Here is a 23,377-nt window from a genome sequence, read left to right as displayed (position 1 = left end):
TATATTCTAGGCAGCTCAGGACATGTTATCAGGTAAGGAATGAGCCCTTAAAAACATCTTTTGATGGGAGAAAGAGGGAGATGGAGTCCCGGCTTGGAAGAGCCAGGATTTTACACAGGACGTAGTCAAGACTTACTAATTGGATGAACGGGTCAATAGCTATGGTTGGGGAGTGAGGACACAACATACCACACAGATGTTTAAGTGGAGGGAGGGGTTCTGGTGTCTAGGCTAGGAGATTCTGATTCAGAAGTGGATGAGCAAAGAGACAGCTGGGATGGGGTAGTAAGTCACCAGTGGACCCAAAGGGTGCAGATGCCATGAAACAATATGAACCCTGCAGAAAAGAAACCATGAAATGGCATGGGAGAGTCATGAGGCAGAACCAGGAGCCTGCAACAACCACCAGGTAGCAAACCATGTGTCGTCAAGGTGGCAACAATGGAAAAGGTAGCAGAAGTTGCAAGATGAAAAGAAGCTGCAAAGAATCCATGGATTAATAAAACATGAAGCCCTAAAAGCCATGAGGAGGCCTAGCAGCTGCAAGGCAGCAAGCAAAATCCTGGGATAGCAATGGGGGGAGCAGAAAGAAGTTAAAAGAGGAGTGAGTATAAGTGCAGCAAGAAAGTAGTGGAGTCAGCAGCAGAGGCCTACAGCTGACAAGAGGAGCCAAGCACCAGACCGGTTTTGGCTTTGGATCTGATCAGAACCGTTTGTCAAGGTTTTGTTCTTTCAGGAGGCTGCCTGTGTAACTTTTGATTCCCATCACAAAAAAGAAAATAGCATACTAGAAGCTTTTGGGTTTTTTTGACAGCCCTGAGGCTTGAACTCAGGGCCTGAGCACTGTCGTTGACTTTCTCAAGGCTAGAGCTCTACCACTTGAGCCACAGCACCACTTCTGGCTTTTTCTATGTATGTGGTACTGAGGAATTGACCGCAGGTCTTTATGCATTCTAGGCAAGAACTCTACCACTAGGCCAAACTCCTGGCCCCTGGAAACTTTATTTTTAACAACAAAATATTCTATTTGCCTAGCAAAGGTTCCTAAAGGCTACCCACTTGTTGTTCTGGAATGTCCTAAAGCTTCCAGAGGCCATCAGTGTGCCTTTGTTTTTATGTTTTCATGACTGGTGTCAGCTATATCACCAGCATGGCTAGTGTTCATGCCTGTAATCCTAGCTTGGGTCTGAGAAATGAGGTTCAAAGATACCTAGGACAGGAAAGTCCATTAGACTCTTATTTCCAATTAAACACTAAAAAGCCAGAAGTGGAGGTTTGGCTCAAGTGGTAGAGTACTAGCCCTGAGCAAAGCAAGCTCAGGGATAGCACCCAAGCCCTGACTTTGAGCCCCAGGACTACCACAGACACACAAAAAGAATATCTATGATCCATCATTTTTTTTCTTGCCATACGTCCTATTTGTAAGTAAGAAGCTTTAAATGCCACTAAATAAAACAGAATAAGAAGCTCTAAATGCCACTAAATAAAACAGAGTAACAATGCATTATTATGTAACCCTCTCCATCACTACATCTGGTAGAAATACTTAGAGAAATTCTCAGATGCTATTATTAAATGGTTATCTAAAACATATTCAAGTATGAGCTTGGGGCCTCATATGAAACAGGCATCCAGGAACTCATAGTCCAAGCCAACACCCCACTTATGTGACATGGTTATACCTAACATACTCACACCCTGGGAGATGAAAAATCTTTCATTTTCTCATTCAAAACTAGTGTTCAAAATAAGGCAATTAGAACTGATCACTGCTTAACACACTGGAATATTCTATACAGATGCACTGTATTTCTCTTCCTCCTTGCTGGGTTCTTGCCTTTGCCACTCACTTTACTAAACAATGACATTAGGCTTATTGTTTTCATTTTGTTTATGGCTGACTTCATAGCCTGGCTCATCAGCAGGCTCTTTCCACCTGAATTCACAGATACAAAGCTTTCCCAGGAGTCTTATTTTCATACATTCATTTAGACTATCATTTTGGAAATCTAAAATTAGCCAAGCCCTGGTGGCTCACACACAATTCTAACTACTCAGAAGGCTGAGATATAAGGATCACAGTTCAAAGCCAGCCAGCCCAGGCAAGAACTGGCCTAAGATTCTCTTATCTCAAATTAACAACAACAAAAAAAGCGAGGATTGGAACTGTGGCTCAAATGGTAGAGCACCAGCCTTCAGTGAAAAAGCAAGGAAGAGTGGTCTGGAGTTCAAGCCTCAATATCAGTACATACAAACATACTCAAAAAACACAAATCGGGGGGAGAAAAAAAAGCAACAACTAAAGTTAAAACTTATTCTAGGTTTTGACCCAGTCCTAGGGCTTGAACTCAGGGCCTGGGAACTGCCCGGGAGACTCTTTTGCTCAAGACTAGCACTCCATCAGTTGAGTAACAGCTCAGCTTCTGGGTTTTTAGTACTCTTTATTGGCAATAAGTCTCATGTATTTTCCTGACTTTGAATCAAGAACCTCAGACTCAGCCTCCTGAGTAGCCAGGATTACAGGTGTGAGCCACTGATACCCAGGAGTAAATGCAATTTTATGGATCAAAACTATTACCCATGGTTTGAAATCGATTATATGTATTTATTTTTGGTGGCAGTCCTGGGGCTTACACTCAAGGCCTGGACACTTCTCTGAGCTTTTGCCCTGAAGGGTTGCCCTCTACCACGTGAGCAATAGCTTTACTTCTGGCTTTTTCTTGCCTAACTGGAGATACAAGTCTCCTAGACTTGCCTGCTCAAATGGCTTTGAACCTCAATCCTTGGGCTTCTGAGTAGGGAGGATGACAGATGTGAGCCCTCAGCATCCAGCTTGGTAACCATCTGCCCATCTAGTCATACCTGAATAGGGACTCTCTGGACAGCCAGATTTCATTCTGTTTCACAGTTTTCCAAGAGAAGAGAAGGAGTAGCAGCACTGTGGAAACAGAAAAAGTGGCTCCACACCGGTTCAGCCATGTATAGAGCTTGCTCAGTCCATGCACAAACAGGATGCAGTAGCCCATGCTGAAAAATAAGCCCAGGTGCAAAGTTACTAAGTGGGCTCTGGATTCCCTAGCTTGGCATAACTACATAGCTACCAAAGGCCATTCTCTTGTCTTAGGTGAGCTTTCAGTGCCACATTAACATACTTGCCAGTTAGTTTTTCATAGTGACTGATTTTGTACTGGTACTGGGGCTTGAACCCAGGGTCTGGTGTTCTTGCTTGGCTTTTCACTCACTGCTGGTACTCTGCTACTTGAGCCACATCTGTACTTCTGGATTTTGAGAGGTTAACTGAAGATTAGAGTCTCTTAGGTTTGTCTGCTTGGGATGGCTTTCAACTATGAACCTCACATGTCAGCCTCCTGAGTAGCTAGGATTGATTACAAGTGTAAGTCACTAGTACAAGGCTTCTTTGAAAATCAGTTTCCTCCACATGAATGAATGTTTCTGAGGTTTGAAACAGAAAAAAAACCTCAGAGGGGAAGATCTTTATGAAGAAATTCTCTCTCTCTCTCTTTTTTTTTTGGTGGGTCACAGGGCTTGAACGCTGGGCCTGGTCACTGTCCCTGAGCTCTTCAGTTCATGGCTACTGCCCTACCCTTGAGCCACAGCCCCACTTCCTGTTTTCTAGTGATTAATTGGAGACAAGAGTCTCAAGGTCTTTTGTGCGTGGGCTGCCTTTGAACCTTGATCCTCAGATCTTAGCCTCCTGAGTAGCTAGGATTACAAGTGTGAGCCACTGCACCCAGCTGAAAAAAATTCTTATGGTTTTACATAATATATTTGGCCAGGCACAAATGGCTCACATTTGTAATCCTAGCTACTTAGAAGGCTGTGCTCTGTGGATCAAAGTTCAAAGCCAGCCCAAGCAGGAAAGTCCATGAGATTCTTATTTCCAATTGACCAGCAAAAAGCAAAGCCTGAAGTGGAGCGATGGCTCAAGTGGTGGAGGGCTAGCACCAGTATTGGCACATAAAAATTATATTTGTGGGCCAGGAATTTGGCCTAGTGGTGGAGGGCTTGCCTAGCATGCACGAAGACGCGGGTTTGATTCCTCAGTACCACATACATAGAAAAAAGCCAGAGATGGTGCTGAGTCACAAGTGGTAGAGCTCTAGCCTTGAAAAAGCCCAAGGACAGTGCCCAGGCCCTGAGTTCAAGGCCTAAGACTGGCAAAAAAAATTTGCTATGATAAGGACACCTGCTTAGCTATGTTCACAATAGTCAACCCAGATGCTGCACTACAGGAGATATATATATATATATATATATATATATATATATATATATATATTTCAATTCTATGTAGCCAACAGACGAGATAAAATAATGGCATTCACTAGGAAGTGGATGAAACTAGAGTGAATCATGTTGAGTGAGATAAGTCAAGACCAAAGGAACAAAAGGCGCATGGTCTCCTTGATGTGTGGATATTAGATCCAAAGAGTACAAGAGCAATAACTCAATATTTGGGAACCCAAGATTATGGCCATGGTCTTGGAGATATAAACATAACTACATAGACATAAAATCTATGATGGGATGTATACTCTATAGACATAATGTTTAATTATATAGATTAATATGAATCTATGACATACAAACCTTCTGCTTAATTTTAATTATGTTCTACAATCTATGTGCCAGTGGTTGCATATAGATTCCCTTCTTGAATGCTTGTTTGTTAAACATGACATTTGAAATATGATATAAAAATCAGTGTTAATAAAATCTTTAAAAAATATATATTTGCACAAAGCTGTTGTTGAAATCACTTGAAGCTAAATTCTCCCCTCCCCCCAACTTCAGGCGTCATTATACACAGTAGACTGTCTCTGCAGCTGCCCAAGTTGGGGACAGAAGTAGGACAATTACCTGGGCATGTACAGGACTCTCTCAGCCACCACAAACCCCACCCTGAAGAAGAGGTTGCTGGCTGGAAGGAACGGGAATGCCAGGAAGAGCAGGCCCACCAGTACCTCCTTATGCTCCAGCCTCTGAAACACAGAAAGGAGGACAAAGGGACTTGTTTAGTTCCACAGTCACATGTAGGGCCCAGGAAGAATGACGAGTGACACACATTTGGATGAGGACTGAGTTGAGCACCGAAGGCTCCAGGCTGGAATGGAGGCAGCTTAGGTAGAGAGAGAACGCTGAAACCAATCCCCTCCCTCTAGAGTCATGTCCTGAAATGCACCCCTAGTCCTCCCACAGCTGCTCCTGCCGTGCGTAATTAGTGGTCAGTTAGAGCTTCTTCTGGGAAGGAATTCCAGGCCAGTAAACCTTTGAGTCCTCATCCTGACCTCTCTCTGCCTAACAAATTTCTACTTAAGGCTCAAGCTTACTGAACACTGTGGGATGGCAACTAGAACATGCACAGATCCCTTCCCAACCATCTATCCAAGTCACAACCCCATCTCCCTAAGACCAGCCACTATCATACCCATGAACGCCTCCCATTCTCCTAGCACCTCTGTGTATATGTGTGTGTGTGTGTGTGTGTGTGTGTGTGTGTGTTTGTGTGTGTGTACAAAATTCTTTGTTGGAGATGCCAAGATCATCATCTCTGCAACAACGCCCTGGCAACACATCAGGTGTCATAATACCCACCCATGCATGTGCCTGATGCACATCTGCACCCTAAGCATCTGGTACTGGCATAGCGCAGTCCCTGGCCACAGCCCGGCACTGTGTGTGCTCCGTGGTAACCCTGCTTCTCACTCTGGCTGCTTTCAAGAGTCTTTGTCTTTCAGGACAGGACTGCCTGGGCACACAGCAGCTGGGTGAAAAAGGCACGCAGAATCAGAGAGAAATAAAATCATGTCCTCTCACAGCAAACACCTCCAGAAACCAACAACACACCCCCAGAGAACCCACCTTGCCACAAAGGACAATAAGTGCAGTGGTACAACTTAGGCTCACAGCATGGGGTTCCTAGAACTAAAATAAGCACTAAAGGATATTCCAATAGATTCTGTTAATAAAAACCCACCATAAAAAAAATAATTCAAGCTGGCCTCCAGTGGCTTATATCTGTAATCCTAGCTACTCAGGAGGCTGAGATCCATGGTTCAAGTGCAGCCTGGGCAGGAAAATTTGTTGAGACTTTCGACTCCAATTAATCAGCAAGAAGCCAGACATGGAGCTGTGACTCTAGTTGAAAGAGTGCTAGCCTTGAGCAGGAAAGCTTAAGGATAGCTCCCAGCCCCAGGACTAATGCCCAAAATTAAAATAAGAAAAGAAAAAAGAAAACCAAAAATTCATTCAATTGGCAAAGGGCTTTCCCCTCTATCTCAAATCCAAAAAACTCACTCACAATAGCATTTGTTTTGACTGTTTCTATGTGATCTTTTACACTTTTAAAGCTTCAGTGGCCTTAAAAATGAGAGACTAGGTATGCCCTGTGGCTCACACCTGTAATCCTAGCTACTCGTGAGGCTGAGATCTGAGGATCATAGTTTGAAGCCAACCTGAGCAGGAAAGTCTGTGAGCCTCTTATCGCCAATTAACCAGCAGAAAAGCAAGGAGTGGAGTTGTGGCTCAAGTGGTAGAGCACCAGCCTTGAGTGAAAAACTAAGGGACAGTGTTCAGGCTCTGCGTTCAAACCAAAAATGAATGAATGGATGGATGAATGGTTTCCCCAATCCCTGAAGGATAAGAGAAAGACTATGCTGAGACCTTGTAAAGCAGGACCTCTTGGGGGCCCTGGAGTGGACCCGTCAGCACAGCTGTGTCTGAGTTTACCCCCCATCCCCACAGTCCCTTACTGCCACTCTCGCAGCTCAAGTTCTGGAAGACCACAGCATCAGCTTCAAAAGCCATGGAGGAAAGACAGGGGCTCAACACCTGTATAGGCTTTCAGGGGGGCAAAACGGCGGAGCTGGAGCTCCAGCCAGAGCTATGGACTCACTCCTTGTATACAGTCAGGTATTTCCAGTGGGTCCTTGGGAGTACTAGATTTGTCTAGTGGGGGCTGCTACAAAAGTCACTAATCATGAGACATGACAGATGGCGTGTGCGGAGGGTCACAGGTGGGAAAGGGGGGGGCAAGATGTCAGTTCAAAGCCCCAGTCTTTTGCCAGCCAAAGGTTCCATCAAGGTGAGAAGGGAAGGTGGAGTGGGTGTAAGTCAAGGTCAAGTGGGCTGGCAGGCAGCCCAGGGTGAGTGGGTTAAATCCATGTAGAGATCACACAGAATTACTGTTCCAAACAGTTGCTCACTTATTTGCTCCCACGTTAATACCTCCTCCTCCGCTTTCTTCCTTCTTCTTGGTGCTGATACTGGGCTTGAACTCAGGCCCCCAAGCTCTTGCATGGTGTCCTGCTCAATGCTGGTGGCTCCACCACTTGAGCCACATCCCCCATCTGGCTCTTTTTGTGTTAACTGGAAATAAAAGGCTCATAGACTTCTCTACCCTTGCCTGGCTGTGTACTGTGAGCCTCTGATGTCAGTCTCCTGAGCAGTTCAGATGACAGGCGTGAGCCTGGCATTCCCACCTTGCTTATGGAACAGACATGGAGCTGGGATCCTGATTTTGGCCCAACAGCCACAGTACCACAGGAGCACAAGTCATATTTCAACAGAGGAGTGGAAGGCTCTGTTAGAAAACTGGTTTTGTTCTGGGTCACAGCAGCGCTGCTCTAAGTCAAATGCGCCTGGCTCAGGCTGTCCATAGGATTCCCCTTCCCCGGCCATGCTGGCATGAACGTACCAAGCATAGGATGCAAGGTTTTAAAGGAGGAAATGAGTCAAGAAGTGAAACCCCTCTGAGACAAGAGGCGTCTATATATAACATGGTTCTTCTCTGTTGATCTAAACAACCATCTCTCCCCGTGAGACTTCCTGTGCCAAAACACAATGCCAGTGGCCCTGATGACCTGGGGCAAAGACAGAAAATCAGAGTGTTCATAAACCAACACTCTACATTTCTTGGGTTCTGGCCTTGTTTTGGGGTTTTTTTCATGAGGAAATTTTGATTGCACCCCACTTCCCAGTATTGGGTTTGTCCTCGGGGACAAAGCTTTATGCTTGCTAAGCTGGGCTCTATCCCTGAGTCCCACCTCTACCTTTCCTTTGGATGAATGAATCTGGAGAGTCTCATGTCAAATGTCATAGTGTAGAGATTTCAGCTGTAGCCATTTGGTGGAACTGACCCTGTGATGCATGAGTCTCTCTTGCTTTGTAACAATGAAAATAGGTGTGTGCAGTTCGCTCTTGAACTGAAGGCTTGACCTCAGGGCCTGAGCACTGTCCTTGGACACTGTTTTTTGTTTTGTTTTGTTTTGTTTTTTTGCTCAAGGCTAGCACTCTGCCACTTCTGGTTTTTTCTGAGTATCTGGTTCCAAGGAATCGAACCCAGAGCTTCCTGCATGCTAGGCAAGCACTCTACCACTAGGCTATGCTCCCGGCCCTAAAATAATTTTTTAAAAATAATACACACTGGCCAGGCACAGTGGCTCATACCTATAATCCTAGCTACTCAGGAGGCTGAGATCTGAGAATCAAGGTTCAAAGCCAACCTGGGCACAAAAGCATCTGAGACTCTTATGTCTAATCAACCTCTAGAAAATGGGAAGTGGGGCTTGGCTCAAGGGTACGGTGGTAGCCTTGAGCTGAAGAGCTCAGGGACAGCAACCAGGCCGAGTTCAAGTCCCATGACCCACAAAAAAATAAAATAAATAAATACTACAGTGTTGTTAACTTTCTTAGAAAGTAAAGCAAATTACTTTCAGGGGATCATAGAGATACAATAAATAAGACAAATGGACAGTCCAATGGAACAAATGCCCTCTAATTTCTAAATTTTGTTATTGTTCTAAGCTTTTTCTTTAATATTCAATGATTTGTCTATAAATTCATGGATGCATGAATCTTCCAGAAATGTATCATGTGCTTATCACCTGTGTGTGTATATATACGTTGTGGGTAGTTTTCATTTGAGCAGATGGAGTTGGAGAATCAGCACTGTATTGCTCTAATGGGTACAGGCTTGTGTGTTCACATTGAAGAGAGCGAGGGAGACTGAGGCCGGAGGAGGAGCTCGGGAACTTTAAGAACAACCGTCCAACACCAGGGGCTGTCAAGAGACAGTGTCCCGGGAAGGGTCACTGGTGCCCATGAGAAGTAGCAGAAGCTCAACATGGTACCCGTAACCTGCTAGGAAGCAGAGGGAGGACTGTCTATGGTTCACATGCCAGGACTGACACACACTTGGCTAACAACATGGAGATAATGGTGACACAGTGTTGCCACTGCCATTAGGAAGCTTTTCATCTCCATAGAAAGATACTCCCAAATCAACGTTATTGTGGCTCTTACTTCTGAGGTTTCACCACAAGGTGACGGGTCCACAGCATTCAGTGCATTATGACAGGGCAGAGCAGCTCACCCCACGAACAAGGGACAAGAAGGAGCCAGGGAAGCCTTGGACAGCTCCTCCACGCGCAAGCTTCCAGTGAGCTCACTTCCTCCCGGGAGGCCCCCTTCTTAAAGGTTCTGCCACAGCGCCAGCGGCTGATGGCCAAATGTGTGACCCATCTTCTTGACCCAAAATCCTGGGGCTAACACTTAATTCCTAAAATGACTGTTAGGAGGCAGAAGTAATCAATCATTTGGCGTGTGCACGCGTGCTCGTGTGTGTGTGTGTGTGTGTGTGTGTGTGTGTGTGTGTGTGTACTGGTGCTTTTACTCAGGCCCTCTAGCTCTAATTTGGATTTTGTTTTCTTTTTAAATTTCTTTATTATCATTATAAAAGTGATGTGCAGAGGGGTTACAGTTGAATAAGTCAGGTAAAGAGTACATTTCTTTTTAGACTTGATTTTTTTCACTCAAGGCTGTCACTCTACCAGTAGAGTCACCCCACTACTTCTGGTGTTTGGCTGGTTAATTAAGAGATAAACTTTATGGGCTTTTCTGCCTGGGCTGACTTCAAAATATTATCCTCAGATCTCAGCTTCTTCAGTGGCTAGGATTACAGAAGTGAGCCACCAGCGGTAGGCTCATTTTTATTCCCTCTGTAAGTACTTAATTAGGAACCAAGATGGATTTCCATACACAAGCCCAGTGAGGAGTGGATTTAGCTTTGATGAAGTAGTGAGAACAGGCAGAAAAGAATTCAGACATATTTTCCCAGGCAGCTTTGTTCTTGTGAGAACCCACATGCTTGGCTGAAGTGGTTTTCTATCCTTGACTCCCGCCCAAGGTCTGCAGCACCCAAAGCAACAGATTGCTTTCAGCAAACAGAGACCAGATATTTTATTTCTTTATGCCACTGGGAGTGGACAATATACAGTATTGTAGTCTGTATTCTAAAATTAATGAGAAGGAGGAGCCTCAAAGAATGTTTAACATTTGCTCAGCTGGAGAAACTCTTAAAAATGTAGGAAATATTTCTAAAGACAATTGACTAGACTTTACACACATACACACACACAAAAAAAAACTGCTCAGAGACATTATTTAATGACCAGCTCAGTAATCATGTTAAGAGTTGAACAACAAAACAACAACTGACATTTGCTTGAGTAATCACATTTTTGGAACTACTGTAAGGTAGATTTGGCCCTGTTACTTGTCAGTGGATTCACCCCAAACTCAAAAGATCATCTATAATTAAAATGTGTTGCAAAACATTGGAAAAGGCTCATATTTCTGCTTCTGAAATGTACAATGATAAAAGCTTCATGGCTAGAGTATGCTGGTAGCTCACTGAAACCCTAGCTACTCAAGAGGCTGAAATCTGGGGACCACAGTTTGAAGCCAGTCTGGGCAGGAAAGTCTGACAAAGTCTTATCTCCAATTAACCACCAAAGAACGCTGGAAGTGAGCAGGGAACTGGTGGCTCATACCTAAACTCCTAGCCACTCAGAAGATTGATATCTGAGGATCACAGTTCAAAGCCAGCCCAGGCAGTAGTAGTTTATCTCCAATAAACTACTCAGAAAAAGCAGAAATGGTGCTGTGGCTCCAGAGGCACAGAGACAGCCTTGAAAGAAAATGTCAGGCAAGAAAGCAAGGCCTAGAGTTTAAACCTGATGAATAATTGTTCACCTGTCTGCCCATGGTAGTTAAAAGGTACTTTTCACAAATTACTGATACAGCTGAATTACACTCCCTCACCTTTAACTGGGTTAAACAGTTCCTATCCTTGCCGCAGCTTAGAACAGCTAATTTCTTTGACTAATGGATGTAAATGAAGACCCTGCCAAAAAATGGCAGCAAATACTTGTCATTTTCCAAAAGCGGACCTGCACACACCTATTTTCATTGTTAAAAAGCAAGAGAGACTCATATATCATAGGGTCAATTCTACCAAATGGCTACAGCTGAAATCTCTATGAAAAGAAAGACTTTTACAGTATGACAGTTGACATAATATAAAAGAGCTTAGTCCAATGATTATTGGACAGAATTTATATTTTTCTTGGGAAAGCTTACAAGTTAGTAAAAGAATATGCAGGTTCAGGGTTTTTGTTTGTTTGGAACTATGCTTGAACTCAGTTGGACCTTATCTTGCTTGTTTCTCTGACACAGACTGGTGCTCTACCACTTGAGCCACACCTCTACTTCAGGTCTTTTGCTGATTAACTGGACATAAGATTTTCACAGACTTTTCTGACCCAGTTGACTTTGAACCTGGATCCTCAGATCTCAGCCATCTGAATAATTAGGATTACACTCATGAGCCACTAATACCAGGTGAGAAAACATTTTTGATGGAAAAACAAGGGGCAAACGTGTTTCTCCAGTGCTCTATTTTTCTCATGTGAATAGACAGGCAGACGGAGGCCCTAATTCTGTAACAGGTAGAAAACAAGAGTTTATTCACCAAGCCTACTCAAATCCAAAGGAACTGAAGTGCAATGCAATTGAAAATTTTCAGAGCAATGCCAAGGAGGCTGGCATTAATAATCATGCCTCCCAATTAGTCACAACTGAATAGCAAATGCCAATCCTGCATTACAAACAGATAGGGCCAACTGGCCGTTCAAAGTTGCCCGTTTGGTTTTTTCCTTTTGCGTATACTGGTGGCCTTTGACAATTAAAGCTAGATGGGATACAAAAATGACAGCAAGCCTGAGAGAAAATTCTATTGGAAATGCCGTCATACACTGCCATTTATTACAGATACACACTGGTTGTCTTAAAGTTCAAGTCCCTGTTCTGTTCCCCAGAAATTCCTCATGAATTTTCTAGGGAAGACCTACTACATAAGGCAGAACCATTCCATATCCACCCAGCAAAATCGTCAGTGAGGCTGGTAAAGATACAATAAGATAGCTGGATGCTGTTGGCACACACATGTAACCTTTGCCTCTCAAGAGGCTACAATCTGAGGACTGCAGTTTGAAGAGAGAGAGAGAGAGAGAGAGAGAGAGAGAGAGAGAGAGAGAGAGAGAGAGAGAGAGAGAGAGAGAGAGAGAGAGAGAGAGAGAGAGAGAGAGAGAGAGAGAACAACTTCAATTAACCACCAAAAACGCTGGAAATTGGGGTGTGGCTCAGGCAGTAAGTATAGCTCCAGCCTTGAGCAGAAAAAGCCAAGTGAGAAAGTTCAAGCCCCAAGATTAGCATGTACAGCACACGCCCCCACAACCAGGTATCGCCTGTCATCTCACCTAAGCATGAGGTATAAAATAAGGAGAATCTGTATCTACAGTAGCCCAAGCAAGAACAAGCACGCCAACCTGAAAAATAACTATAGGAGAGGGGGATAACTATAGGAGATGGTTCAAGTGGTAGAGGACCTGCTTAGCAAGAGCAATGACCTGAATCCAAATTCCAACAGCATCCACCAACTGATTAGCCCATACAAAAAATAAACTGGAAATCCACATGCATCACTATGACTAAGTAAACACAGCTTTGACATGAGGTTTTTCCAGAGGTTAACTGAAGATAACAGTCTTAGGTCCTTTTGTGCCGGGCTGGCTCTGAACCTTGATCCTCAGATCTCAGTCTCCTGAGTAGCTAGGATTACAGGCAAGAGCCACAGAGCCCAGCAACAATGACCTCTTGAGACACTCCTTTGTTCTGGGTGTTTAATGTGTTTATCAATCAAAGGAACAAATAAACTATCTTTTAAAGGTCAACACAATTTAGTTTGCAAATGCACAACTTGATGAAATGTAAGACAGCTGAAGTCAATGTTTTATCTTGAATATTGACATTTCTCAAAATCCATTTGCCCTAAGTTCTAAAAAGAACTGAGGTCACGAATCCAAAATGGAAAAGACAAGAAAATGACAAAATGGAACCATCAAAATGTCCCCCACCATCTGCCTACCCATCCTCAAGAGCCTGTCCAGTGAAGTTTAACAATTTAAAAAGAGAGAAGGTAAATAGTTTCCTGAGAGCCTCAGCCAGGTGCTGCTGGCTCGGGCCTGTGGGCCTCCTACACAGACCTGAGGACGATGGTGCAAAACAAGCCAGAGCAGGAAAAGCCAGAAACAGAGCTATGGTTCACACAGTGGAGTTTTTTTTCCCCCTCTAGGGACAGCACCCAAGCCCAGAGTGCTAAGGGTGTGGGGAGGTGGGGCAGACCTAACAGAGAGTATCAGACCCCATCCTCCTCTGGCTCTCCGGAGTCAGTTCAGCTATAACCCCAAGACCCAGACAGAGAACAACTGGCCCAGAACCACAGCAAACTCCAAGGCAAGGAGAAGCCATTTTCCAGCAGCAGGCTCTGCCCCCCTTCTCATTTACCTCCAGTTTCAAAGTATTCTCTTTCAAAAATAAAATTAAAAAAAAACTCAGCCCCAAGAAAAGTTATCAGGATCTTCTGCATTGTTTGGGCTTTTCATAAACAATGAGGGGCTGGGAAGAGTTTTATGCCAAAGGCATTCCTTTAGGTTCACACTTGCACAAAAATACAGCTGAAAAGACTTTTATAACTGGAAAGAAGAAAGAAACAAACAGAATTGGGCAGAAAATGCAGACATGACAACCAAAAGTGCAGTTTTATAATTAAAGGGAAGACTGGACTCAAACTTCCAATCCTCCTGCCTCAGTTTTTTAAGTGCTGGCATTGCAGGCATGTTCTACCATGTCTAGCTATGACAGTATTTTCAACCAATTATTGCCCCATCATGATGATTTTAACCATTTTAGACAAGCTGATCATTTCACTCAGCTTTCTGGTTTTTAGTTTTTGTTGTTGTTTCCATACAGGGATTGAAGTCAAGGCCTGGGCACTGTCTGTCCCTTAGCTTTTTCACTCAAAGCTAGAGCTCTGCCACTTGAGCCACAATTCCACTTGAAGGTTTGTGGTGGCTGTCTGGAGATAGACTCAGTGACTTTTCTGCCTGAACTTGTTCCCAATTGGGATCCTCAGAAGGAAAAAATCGATTAAGTCAACACATGGAGTGACCTTTCCTGCATTACAAACAGTAACTCCTGTTACTCTCATTCTTATGATCACAAAGACAAAAAAAAAATAAAGCTTTAAAAACTCTTACAAATCTCATGTTGTTACTGTATCTGACTTTGTTTCCTGGTATATTGTATATACATTTATTGGTTTATTGGAAATAGGGAAGGGGGGAAACAAGATGATTGGGAGGGAGAAGAGGAGGGAAATGGGGACAAAAACATGAGATGGTAACAATGTGCAAAAAGTAAAGCACCTACTACCTGACAAATGTAACTGTAACCCCTCTATACATTATCCTGACAATATTTTTTAAGATAAAAAATCCCTTTTACAAAACATTTAACATTAAATGTTTAACAAACACTCCACCATACAGACCCTGAAATATACCAATAATTCATCACATGTCTAGAGCATACTGAGTTCATAAGATACAACACAAACAGCATTCCATCTTTTTGCATAACTCCGGCTGGTTGTTTGGATTTGGATTTTTTTTCCAATTAGATAAATTCATTTGCCTTTATATCCTAAAAATCCATAAAGTTCCATTCCAACACTCCAGCAATATTCACAAAAGCTAAAGCATTAAGGACAAATCTTTTAGAGGAAGTGGAGAGTACAGAGGCTTGAACTCAAGAGACTAGACTGGGAGCTGTTCTCTCTCTCTCTTTTTTTTTGCCAGTCTTGGGGCTTGAACTCAGGGCTTGGGCATTGTCCTTGGGCTTTCTCAAGGCTAGTGCTCTACCACTTGAGCCACAGCACCACTTCAGGCTTTTTCTGTGTATGTGGTACCAAGGAATCAAATGCAGGGCTTTGTGAATGCTAGGCAAGCACTCTACCACCACTAGGCCACACTCCCATCCCTGGGAGCTATTTTTGAGTCTTTTGCTCAAGGCTGGTGCTCGTTAACTTGAGCCACATCTCCAGTTCTGGCTATTTTTTTCTGGTTAATTGGATGTAAGAGCCCACAGACTTTCTGCATGGGCTGATTTCAAACCTTAATTCTCAGATCTCAGTAGCTAGGATTATAGTCCTGAGCCACCAGCATCTGACAAGGAAAAATCTTAATAATGTTGAGTCCCTCTTGGAAACAGCAGCTTCCAAAGATTTCAGAATCATTATGAATGTTCACCTTCTACATAAAGGAATAAAGATCATGGTACTATGAATGCTATTAAAAATTCATAAATCCATAATAGGAAACACTTCTTTCATGGTAATTAGGATGTCTATTTTAAAAACTAGTGAATTAAGCCTTTATTTGATTTTCCACCTAATGATTTGTTTATTAATGCTTCACTCAACTATCATCCTAAATACATGACAATATTAAAAAGTCAACAAGCTCAGAAGCTAAGAACTACGAATTCTGAGTTTTTTAAAATGAGGCCAGCATTCATTATCTAAAAATGAAGTCTTATCATAAGCTTTCTTTATCCTATTAAACTCTGATGAGTCTTCAATCAATGCTACAAATATGTTTAACTTTCATTATTGAATATTTCCCTCTAAGATATTGTAATCCCATGAAATGAAACCAACTAAATAATGTAAACAAGTCAAAGCATATGATGAGTCAAAGTTTACAATTTTCCTTTAGAAATATAGCCAAAAAGGGAAGTTAATAAAAGAAAACATTTCTAAACAATAATTATTCCAATCAGGTTTGAGCATGAAGTAAACATGAGCAGGAGTTATGAAAAGCTATATTTAAAGGCTATTATAAAGCCAGGTGCCAGTGACTCACACCTGAAATCTTAGCTACTCAGGAGACTCAGACCTAAGGATCACGGTTTGAAGCTAGCCTGGGCAGAAAAGTACCTGTGAGACTCTTATCTCCAATTAACTACTCAAAAACCAGAAGAGGAGCTGTGGCTCAAAGTGGTAGAGCACTAGCCTTGAACAAAAGAACTCAGAGACAACACCTAGGCCCTGAGTTCAAGCCCCACAACAGACAAAAAAAATAGCTATTAGAAGCTCATTTTACATGTTAACTCATTTTTCACAATAGGTATAAGTACTATAATATTTGAGGAATCTGAAACAGAGTTTGGTGTCAGTGTCTCACTCTTATAATCCCCACTATTCAGCAGGCAGATCTGAGGATCCTCAGGGTGTCACAAAAGAATCATTTATATGCCCTATAAGTGTTTACAAAGCTAAGACAAAATGGCACTGCTTTTATTACTATCACTCTGACAGACTTCTTTAAAAAGAAATGGGGGCCAGGAGTTTGGCCTAGTGGTTAAAGTGCTTGCCTAGCGTGCACGAAGACCTGGGTTCTATTCCTCGGTACCACATACATAGAAAAATGCCGGAAGTGGTGCTGAGGCTCAAGTGGTAGAGCTCTAGCCTTGAGAAAGTCCAAGGACAGTGCTCAGGCCCTGAGCTCAAGCCCAGGACTGGAAAAAAAACAAAAACAAAAACAAACAAACAAACAAAAAGAAATGGAACAGGAAACAAGAAATGCTAAACTGGACGACAATAGCATTAACCAAAAGAGTAAGGAATCCACAACAACTACTTACAACCCCCTACAAGTGCCTGCAATGCTCTGGGTAAGAACAGAAAGCTGCCATTAAACCACGTGGAGTTGGCCTTGAACTGCTATTCCTGAGTACTGTAGATGGCATTGGTTGCCAATAGAAAAGTGTACCACTTGAGATCCAGTCCAGAAGCTGCTTGTGTCTCATGCCAACCTGAAATGCCTGCCTCCTGAGAGTTTTCTCTTTCAACATATGTCCTGGTGCATGCAGTTGGAAGCAGATGCCTGAGCTTGACTGCTCTGCGTGGTGAGAAAGAGAACGTACCACAAACTGGCTGCGATTCACAGAGCGGTGAAGGCTGCCAGGAATCAGTATCCAACTGAGAACAAACACGGCTCTGTCAATGAGTAGAAACTCCACCGAATCTTATCCATAAATTAAAAAGAATTTGCCTCTTAGCATGAGATTTATTGGAAGAAGCTTTTAGTGTAATGTTCCGAATTAAGCCAAGAAATATTTTGAGGAAATTATTTTTATTCTAAGCTCAGTTTAAAAACCAAAGGAAAGCCAGGTGCAGTGGCTCACGCCTATAATCCTAGCTACTCAGGAGGCTGAGACATGAGGATAGTGGTTTGAAGCCAGGCTGGGCAGGAAAGTCTGAGAAAAAGCTGAAGATGGATTTGTGGCTCAAGTAGTAAAGCACTAGCCTTGTGCACAAAAGAGGCTCAAGGATAGAGCCCATTCCTAAGAGTTCAAGCCCTAGGACTGGCAAAAAAATAAATAAATAGAAATTTAAAAAAAAACAGAACCAAAAGAGAAAGTGGTGGCTCATGCCCGTAATCCTAGCTACTCAGGAGGCTGAGATCTGAGGATCCTGGTTCAAAGCCAGTCCAGGCACTAACGTCCATGTGACTCTTATCTCCTTAATTAAAACTGGAAGTGGGCTGTAGCTCAAGAGGTAGAGCAGTAGCCCAGGCCCATAGGTCAAGTCCCACAACCAACAACAAGAACAAAAAGCCACACACACACACACACACACACACACACACACACACACACACACTGAACTCTGGGCCTTGGGTACTCATCATTTGACTTCTTTGCATAGGCTGGTATTCTACCACTTAAGCCGTACCTCCACTTCCAGCTTTTAGGTAATGATTAAGTGCAGAGAAGAGTGCCATGAGCTTTTTAGCCTGGGCTGGCTTTGAACTGTGATCCTCAGATTTCAGTCTCCTGAATAGCAAGGATTACAAGCATAAACTACCAGTGTCCTAGATGAACCAGAAAATTTCCAACTGGGAAATGCAATCAAGGCTACTAGTCTAGTTTAAGGAGTCTCTTACTTTTTTCTGTTGTGCTTCAAGTTCTTATTCTATAAACTAGGCTTCACTTTGATGCCCTTCTTTGATGCCCTTCGTGGGATTATTCAACCTGTGTTTGGAGTTGCCATCAGTGATCCAGGAAACTCTTGAGAATTCTTATGTGCCTGAGCTCATCTTAAACAAATAGCTGCTAAATTCTCACTTTCCTGCAGCTTGAGGTATAAAAGAAGCAAACCACCTACTTCGTTGCGTGCATTGATGATGAACACACTGCTAATTGCCAGCACTAGATCAAAGCAGTCACAAGAAGGATAATCTCACACTCACGGTTTTCTTGAATCCTCAGAAATATGTGGAGAAGAGTTCCAGGGATTCCCTTCCACACCTGTACTGTCATAAATTCACACCAACAGGCCCGGCTCTGGCGGCTCACATCTGTTATCCTAGCTACTCAAAAAATTGAGATCTAAGGATTGAGATTCAAAGCCAGCCTGGGCAGGGAAATCCCTGGGATTCTTATCTCCAATTAACTTGCTAAAAGTATGTGGCTTAAGTAGCAGGACACCAACCAACCAACCAACCAACCAACATGTCAAATGAGAATACAAGGTCCCAAGTTCAAGCTTCAGTATTGGCATATGCACACTTGCGCGCGTGCGCACAGCGCACACATGCGCACGCACACACACACACACAAACACACACACACACACACACATTTTAAAAGTTGAAAAAGAATTTAATTCACATGACAGTCCATGAATAGGTGTTGGCAGAGCATATCCAGGAAAGGGAGGGGACTCTTTTGATGCGGAAGCTTCACAGACCAGGGCCCGTGACTTCTATCTTCAAATGATAGCAAGGGCCTTCCTTGCTTCCTCTAGCTATTCCCTATCCTCTCCCTCTTCCTCTCCCCCTTCCCCTCTCTCTCTCCTGGGGCTGAACTCGGGGCCTGGGTGCTATTCCTGAGCTTTTTTGCTCAAGGTTGGCACTCCACCATGTTGAGCCACAGCTCCACCCTTGGTTTTCTGGAGGCTAATGGGAGATAAGAGTCTCGTGGATTTTCTTGCTTGGGCTGGCTTCAAACCACAATCCTAGATCTCAGCCTCCTGAGTAGCCACCAGCAACTGGCTTATTCCTTTCTTCTTATCCCAATTCATACAGGCAACGAAGGGAGAGAGGGACAGAGAACAGAAGAAAAGGAAAAAGATGAAAAGACAAGAGGAGGGAGAGAGTGAAAAAAGGTGCCTTCTCCAGGCAATGCTGAACAGTGAAGACATGCTACCAACACCTAATCCAGTACCTCATGAGGGTCCACAGGGTTCTTGGAGATAGCAGAAATCCACTTTTGGGTTCTGGTGGCAGGGGGGAATGGCAACCACCCCAACCCACTTTGTGTGGGAACCGCTGCCTCCCGAGATCTCGGTGGGAGTGGGGTGGCAGGGAGGAGGTGCGGGGGCTCCCAGGCTGCTGAGGGCTGTGCTCAGGGAGGACTCCGTTGCTCCTGAGTACATAACAGAATAAACAAAGTTATCATGAACAATTTATTATGCCAAGAGACACCAGCTCCTTTGTTCCCAAGATCTCTCCCTAAAAACAACCAGTCAAGACCTTGAGCCCCTTATTTTTTTCATATATTTTTATTGTAACTAATAGAAGGGTTACATTATATTCACCAGATAGAAGGTGCATAACTTCACAAACATTGATACCCTTTCTCATGTCTTGGTCCCCATTTCCCTCCCCCACCCTACCCCTCATCTTGTTTTCCCCCCTTCCCTATCTGATTTCAAATAACCAAATAAGCATATACAGTATATCAGAAAACAAGGTAAAATATTGTAACATTTCCTATGTGGCAACTTGTATGGGAGTGCCTGTTTTTGTCCAAACAATTAAAAGAACAGGTGGAAAGAAGCACAAAGACGCTTGGAGAAATACTTGAGAGAGAATCGAGTAAGCAGGAAGAGGAAGAATTGAATGGTAGTGATTTAGAAAGCCTGTGCTCGGGTGCAGAATTGCAAGGTAGGGAGCCACTGCCATCTGCGACTCCATGGGAGGAGCCAACAGCGATCTATCCGCAAGTTAGCTAAAAGAGTAGAAGTGTTAGAAATGGGGGATGGGAGGGGTTTTCCAGTGTTTGAGGATCAAAATCAGGTGAGATTTCATCAACCAATAGATTTTAAATCTGTTAAGCAGCTAAAGGAGTCTGTTATAGCTTATGGACCCCAAGCGCCTTTCACTATTAGTATGTTAGACTCATTGGCAAATTTAAATTTGGTTCCCAATGATTGGAAAAAATTATGTAAGGCAGTGCTGAGTGGAGGACAATATCTGATTTGAAAGACTGGCTGGCAGGAGTTATCCCTAGAAACGTCACGTAGAAATGCTGCAGCCGGTTTCCCACAAAGAAATAGAGATGCTTACAGGTGAGGGTCAGTATGCCGCGTTAGAGGCACAGCTTCAGTGTGAACCAGGAACACATGCGCAGATTGCTACTGCAGCTACCAGAGCATGGAAGACCTTACAAGGTTCTGGTGATTTACAAGGTAATCTCTCAAAGGTTCTTCAGGGACCTAACGAGCCTTATGCAGATTTCGTAGATAGACTCAAAACAGCCACTCGCGTCTTTGGCGATGCTGACACTGCGATGCCATTAATACTTCAGCTGGCATTTGAAAAGGCAAACAAATGGTGTCAAGCTGCAATGACCATGGAAAGGGAAAAAGGATTTATCAGTTTACATAAAAGTCTGTGGGGACATTAATGATGCAGTGGTCACAGGACAGGTGATTGTGGCAGCCATGAGGGGTGTATCTCCCTTGGGCCCTGCAGGGGGAGCTAGACAAAGAACTTGTTTTCAGTGAGGCCAACAAGGACACTTTAAGAAGCAATGTCCTAATAAGGGGCCCCAAAGAGCTTTGGTGGTAAAGACCGAAAAGTCCCCAGTGCCAGGGATCTGGCACTGTAGAAGGGGTAAACATTGGGCCAATGAGTAGATCTGCCACTGACATTGATGGGAACCCGGTAAATAGGCCCTGGTCAAAAAATGGAAGGCGGGGCCCTTTGCCTCTGGGCCTGCAAATGTACAGGGCTATGGAGATGCCAGTGAGCCATACTCTGGGCATAATACAGACCCTTCCTCATCATAATCCTTTCTTTCCATTGACTCTCTCGTCCGAGGAACCTCAGGCAATGCAGGATTGGACCTCTGCTCCACCTCCCCACTCATATTAACACCTCAGATGGGAGTCCAATTAATTCCTTCAGGGGTGTCAGGGCCTCTACCTCCAATTCAGTAGGCTTACTTCTTGGGCATAGTTCGCTTACCCTTTCCGGCCTTCATATCTTTCCAGGGGTTATAGATTGTGATTATACACGTGAAATTAAAATTATGGTGAATTCTCCCCATGGTATCTCAGTCATCAGTCCAGGAGATAGAATAGCCCAATTAATCTTACTTCCAAGTATGCATATGCCTCAAAACAGAGAATCCAAGGGATTTGGGTCAACTGGGAAAGAACAAATGGTTTGTTGGGTGCAGGATTGTTCAAAAAGGCCTCTGCTCAAATTACTTGTGCAAGGAATGACCATTGAGGTTCTCCTTGATACTGGGGCAGACATATCCATTATCAACGCTCAACACTGGCCTAAGCAATGGCCTCTTCAGAAGGCTGATTGCACGCTGAGGGGGTTAGGATTTTCACAAAGTCCTGAACGGAGTGAGGAGGAATACAAAGGCACTTTTCAGCCTTATTGTTGGCATCGTTGCCTATCACAGTATGGGGCAGAAATATATTACAGCAAATGGGAGAACATCTTACCAGAGAACCTGTCAAGGAAAACAAAGAATCCTAGATGGTAAAACCTGACTGAGGATATTATCCAGGTAAGAGAGCCTGGACAATGATGCACAAGCAGGGTTACCTGGAAGGGAAAGGTCTAGGAAAACATCTTCACGGAAATCCTTAGCCTCTGCCCATAACCCAAAAAAAGACCGCTGTAGAGTTGGTTATCCTTTTCATTAAGGACCACTGCGAAATCACCATTAAAAATAACCTGAAAATTTAAGAGTCCTATTTGGGTCTCTCAGTGGCCCTGATCAAAGGAGAAACTCCAAGCGGCCCAAAAGTTAGTACAAGAACAACTGCAAGCTGGCCACACTGAGCCCTCTATTTCTCCTTGGAATTCCCCTATTTTTGTAATAAAAGAAGAAATCTGGAAATGGCAACATCTTCATGATTTGAGGGCATTAATACTTCTATGCAACTTATGGGTCCCACGCAACCTGGCCTCCCTAATCCTGTAGCCATTCTAGCCATTCCAAAGGGATATCAAATAATTACTATTGTCATTAAGGATTTTTTTCTATTCCATTACATCCTGAGGATGTTCCAAGGTTTGCCTTTTCAGTACCCGCTATAAATAATGAAGGTCCTTGTCAAAGATTTCAATGGAAAGTCCTACCTCAGGGTATGGCTAACAGCCCTGCAATATGTCAGGTGCATGTTGATGCAGCCATTAAGCCACTTAGAGAAAGCTATCCTGATGTAATGGTAATACATTACATGGATGATGTTTTATTAACACACCATAATTTAAATTTACTTTTACAACTTTTTGGCTTGATGTCAGATATGTTAAAGAGTCATGGACTACATACAGCTGAGGAAAAGGTACAATCAGGTTCTCCCGTTCTGTATTTGGGATATCAAATTATGGATACGTGTATTAAGTCACAAAAAATTCAAATTGCTAAAGATAAATTGATTGCTTTAAATGATTTTCAACATCTCTTAGGGGATATTAGTTGGCTGCATCCCTCCTTGGGGCTATCTACAGGACAACTTAAACCCTTATTTGAGATATTACGAGGGGATCCTGATCTCTCGTCTCATAGGGAGCTTACTCCAGAAGGAAGAAAAGCTTTGCTTATTGTAGAAAAAGCTATTGAAAGAGCTCATTGTGATCGTATTGACTTTTCTAAAGAGCTCATGTTTATTGTAATTTCTTCTGCTTATACACCTACCGGAGTTTTTTTTGGCAAGAAGGTCCTCTTTTGTGGGTCCATTTTTCAACTTCCCTAAAGAAAGTTATTATGCCTTATCCATCTATGATAGCTGAATTAATTATGCAAGCCCTTACTACCTCCCTTAGGGTTTTTGGAGTTCATCCTTGTGAGATAATTA

At 43.3% G+C, this 23,377-nt stretch overlaps 1 protein-coding gene across 1 annotated transcript in view; it reads right to left on the bottom strand.

Annotated features, from left to right (window-relative positions):
* Positions 1-246: 246 nt before the first annotated feature.
* LOC150066275 (protein O-mannosyl-transferase TMTC1-like) overlaps positions 247-23,377 on the bottom strand; it is a 35,764-nt gene continuing 12,633 nt past the window's right edge. Inside the window, exons 4-7 of the mRNA XM_090328997.1 lie at positions 19,492-19,692; positions 4,882-5,003; positions 2,863-2,938; positions 247-337 (exon numbers count right to left, since the gene is read on the bottom strand). Coding sequence (XP_090185123.1) covers positions 247-337; positions 2,863-2,938; positions 4,882-5,003; positions 19,492-19,692 — 490 coding nt within the window. The remainder of the gene's footprint in view (positions 338-2,862; positions 2,939-4,881; positions 5,004-19,491; positions 19,693-23,377) is intronic.

This window comes from Megascapheus bottae, chromosome 2 (assembly GCF_031878675.1).
Source record: "Megascapheus bottae isolate mThoBot1 chromosome 2, mThoBot2.hap1, whole genome shotgun sequence".
NCBI classification, from domain to species: Eukaryota; Metazoa; Chordata; class Mammalia; order Rodentia; family Geomyidae; genus Megascapheus; species Megascapheus bottae.
Note: the sequence above shows the minus strand (reverse complement) of the source record. Positions and strands in the feature narration are given on the sequence as shown.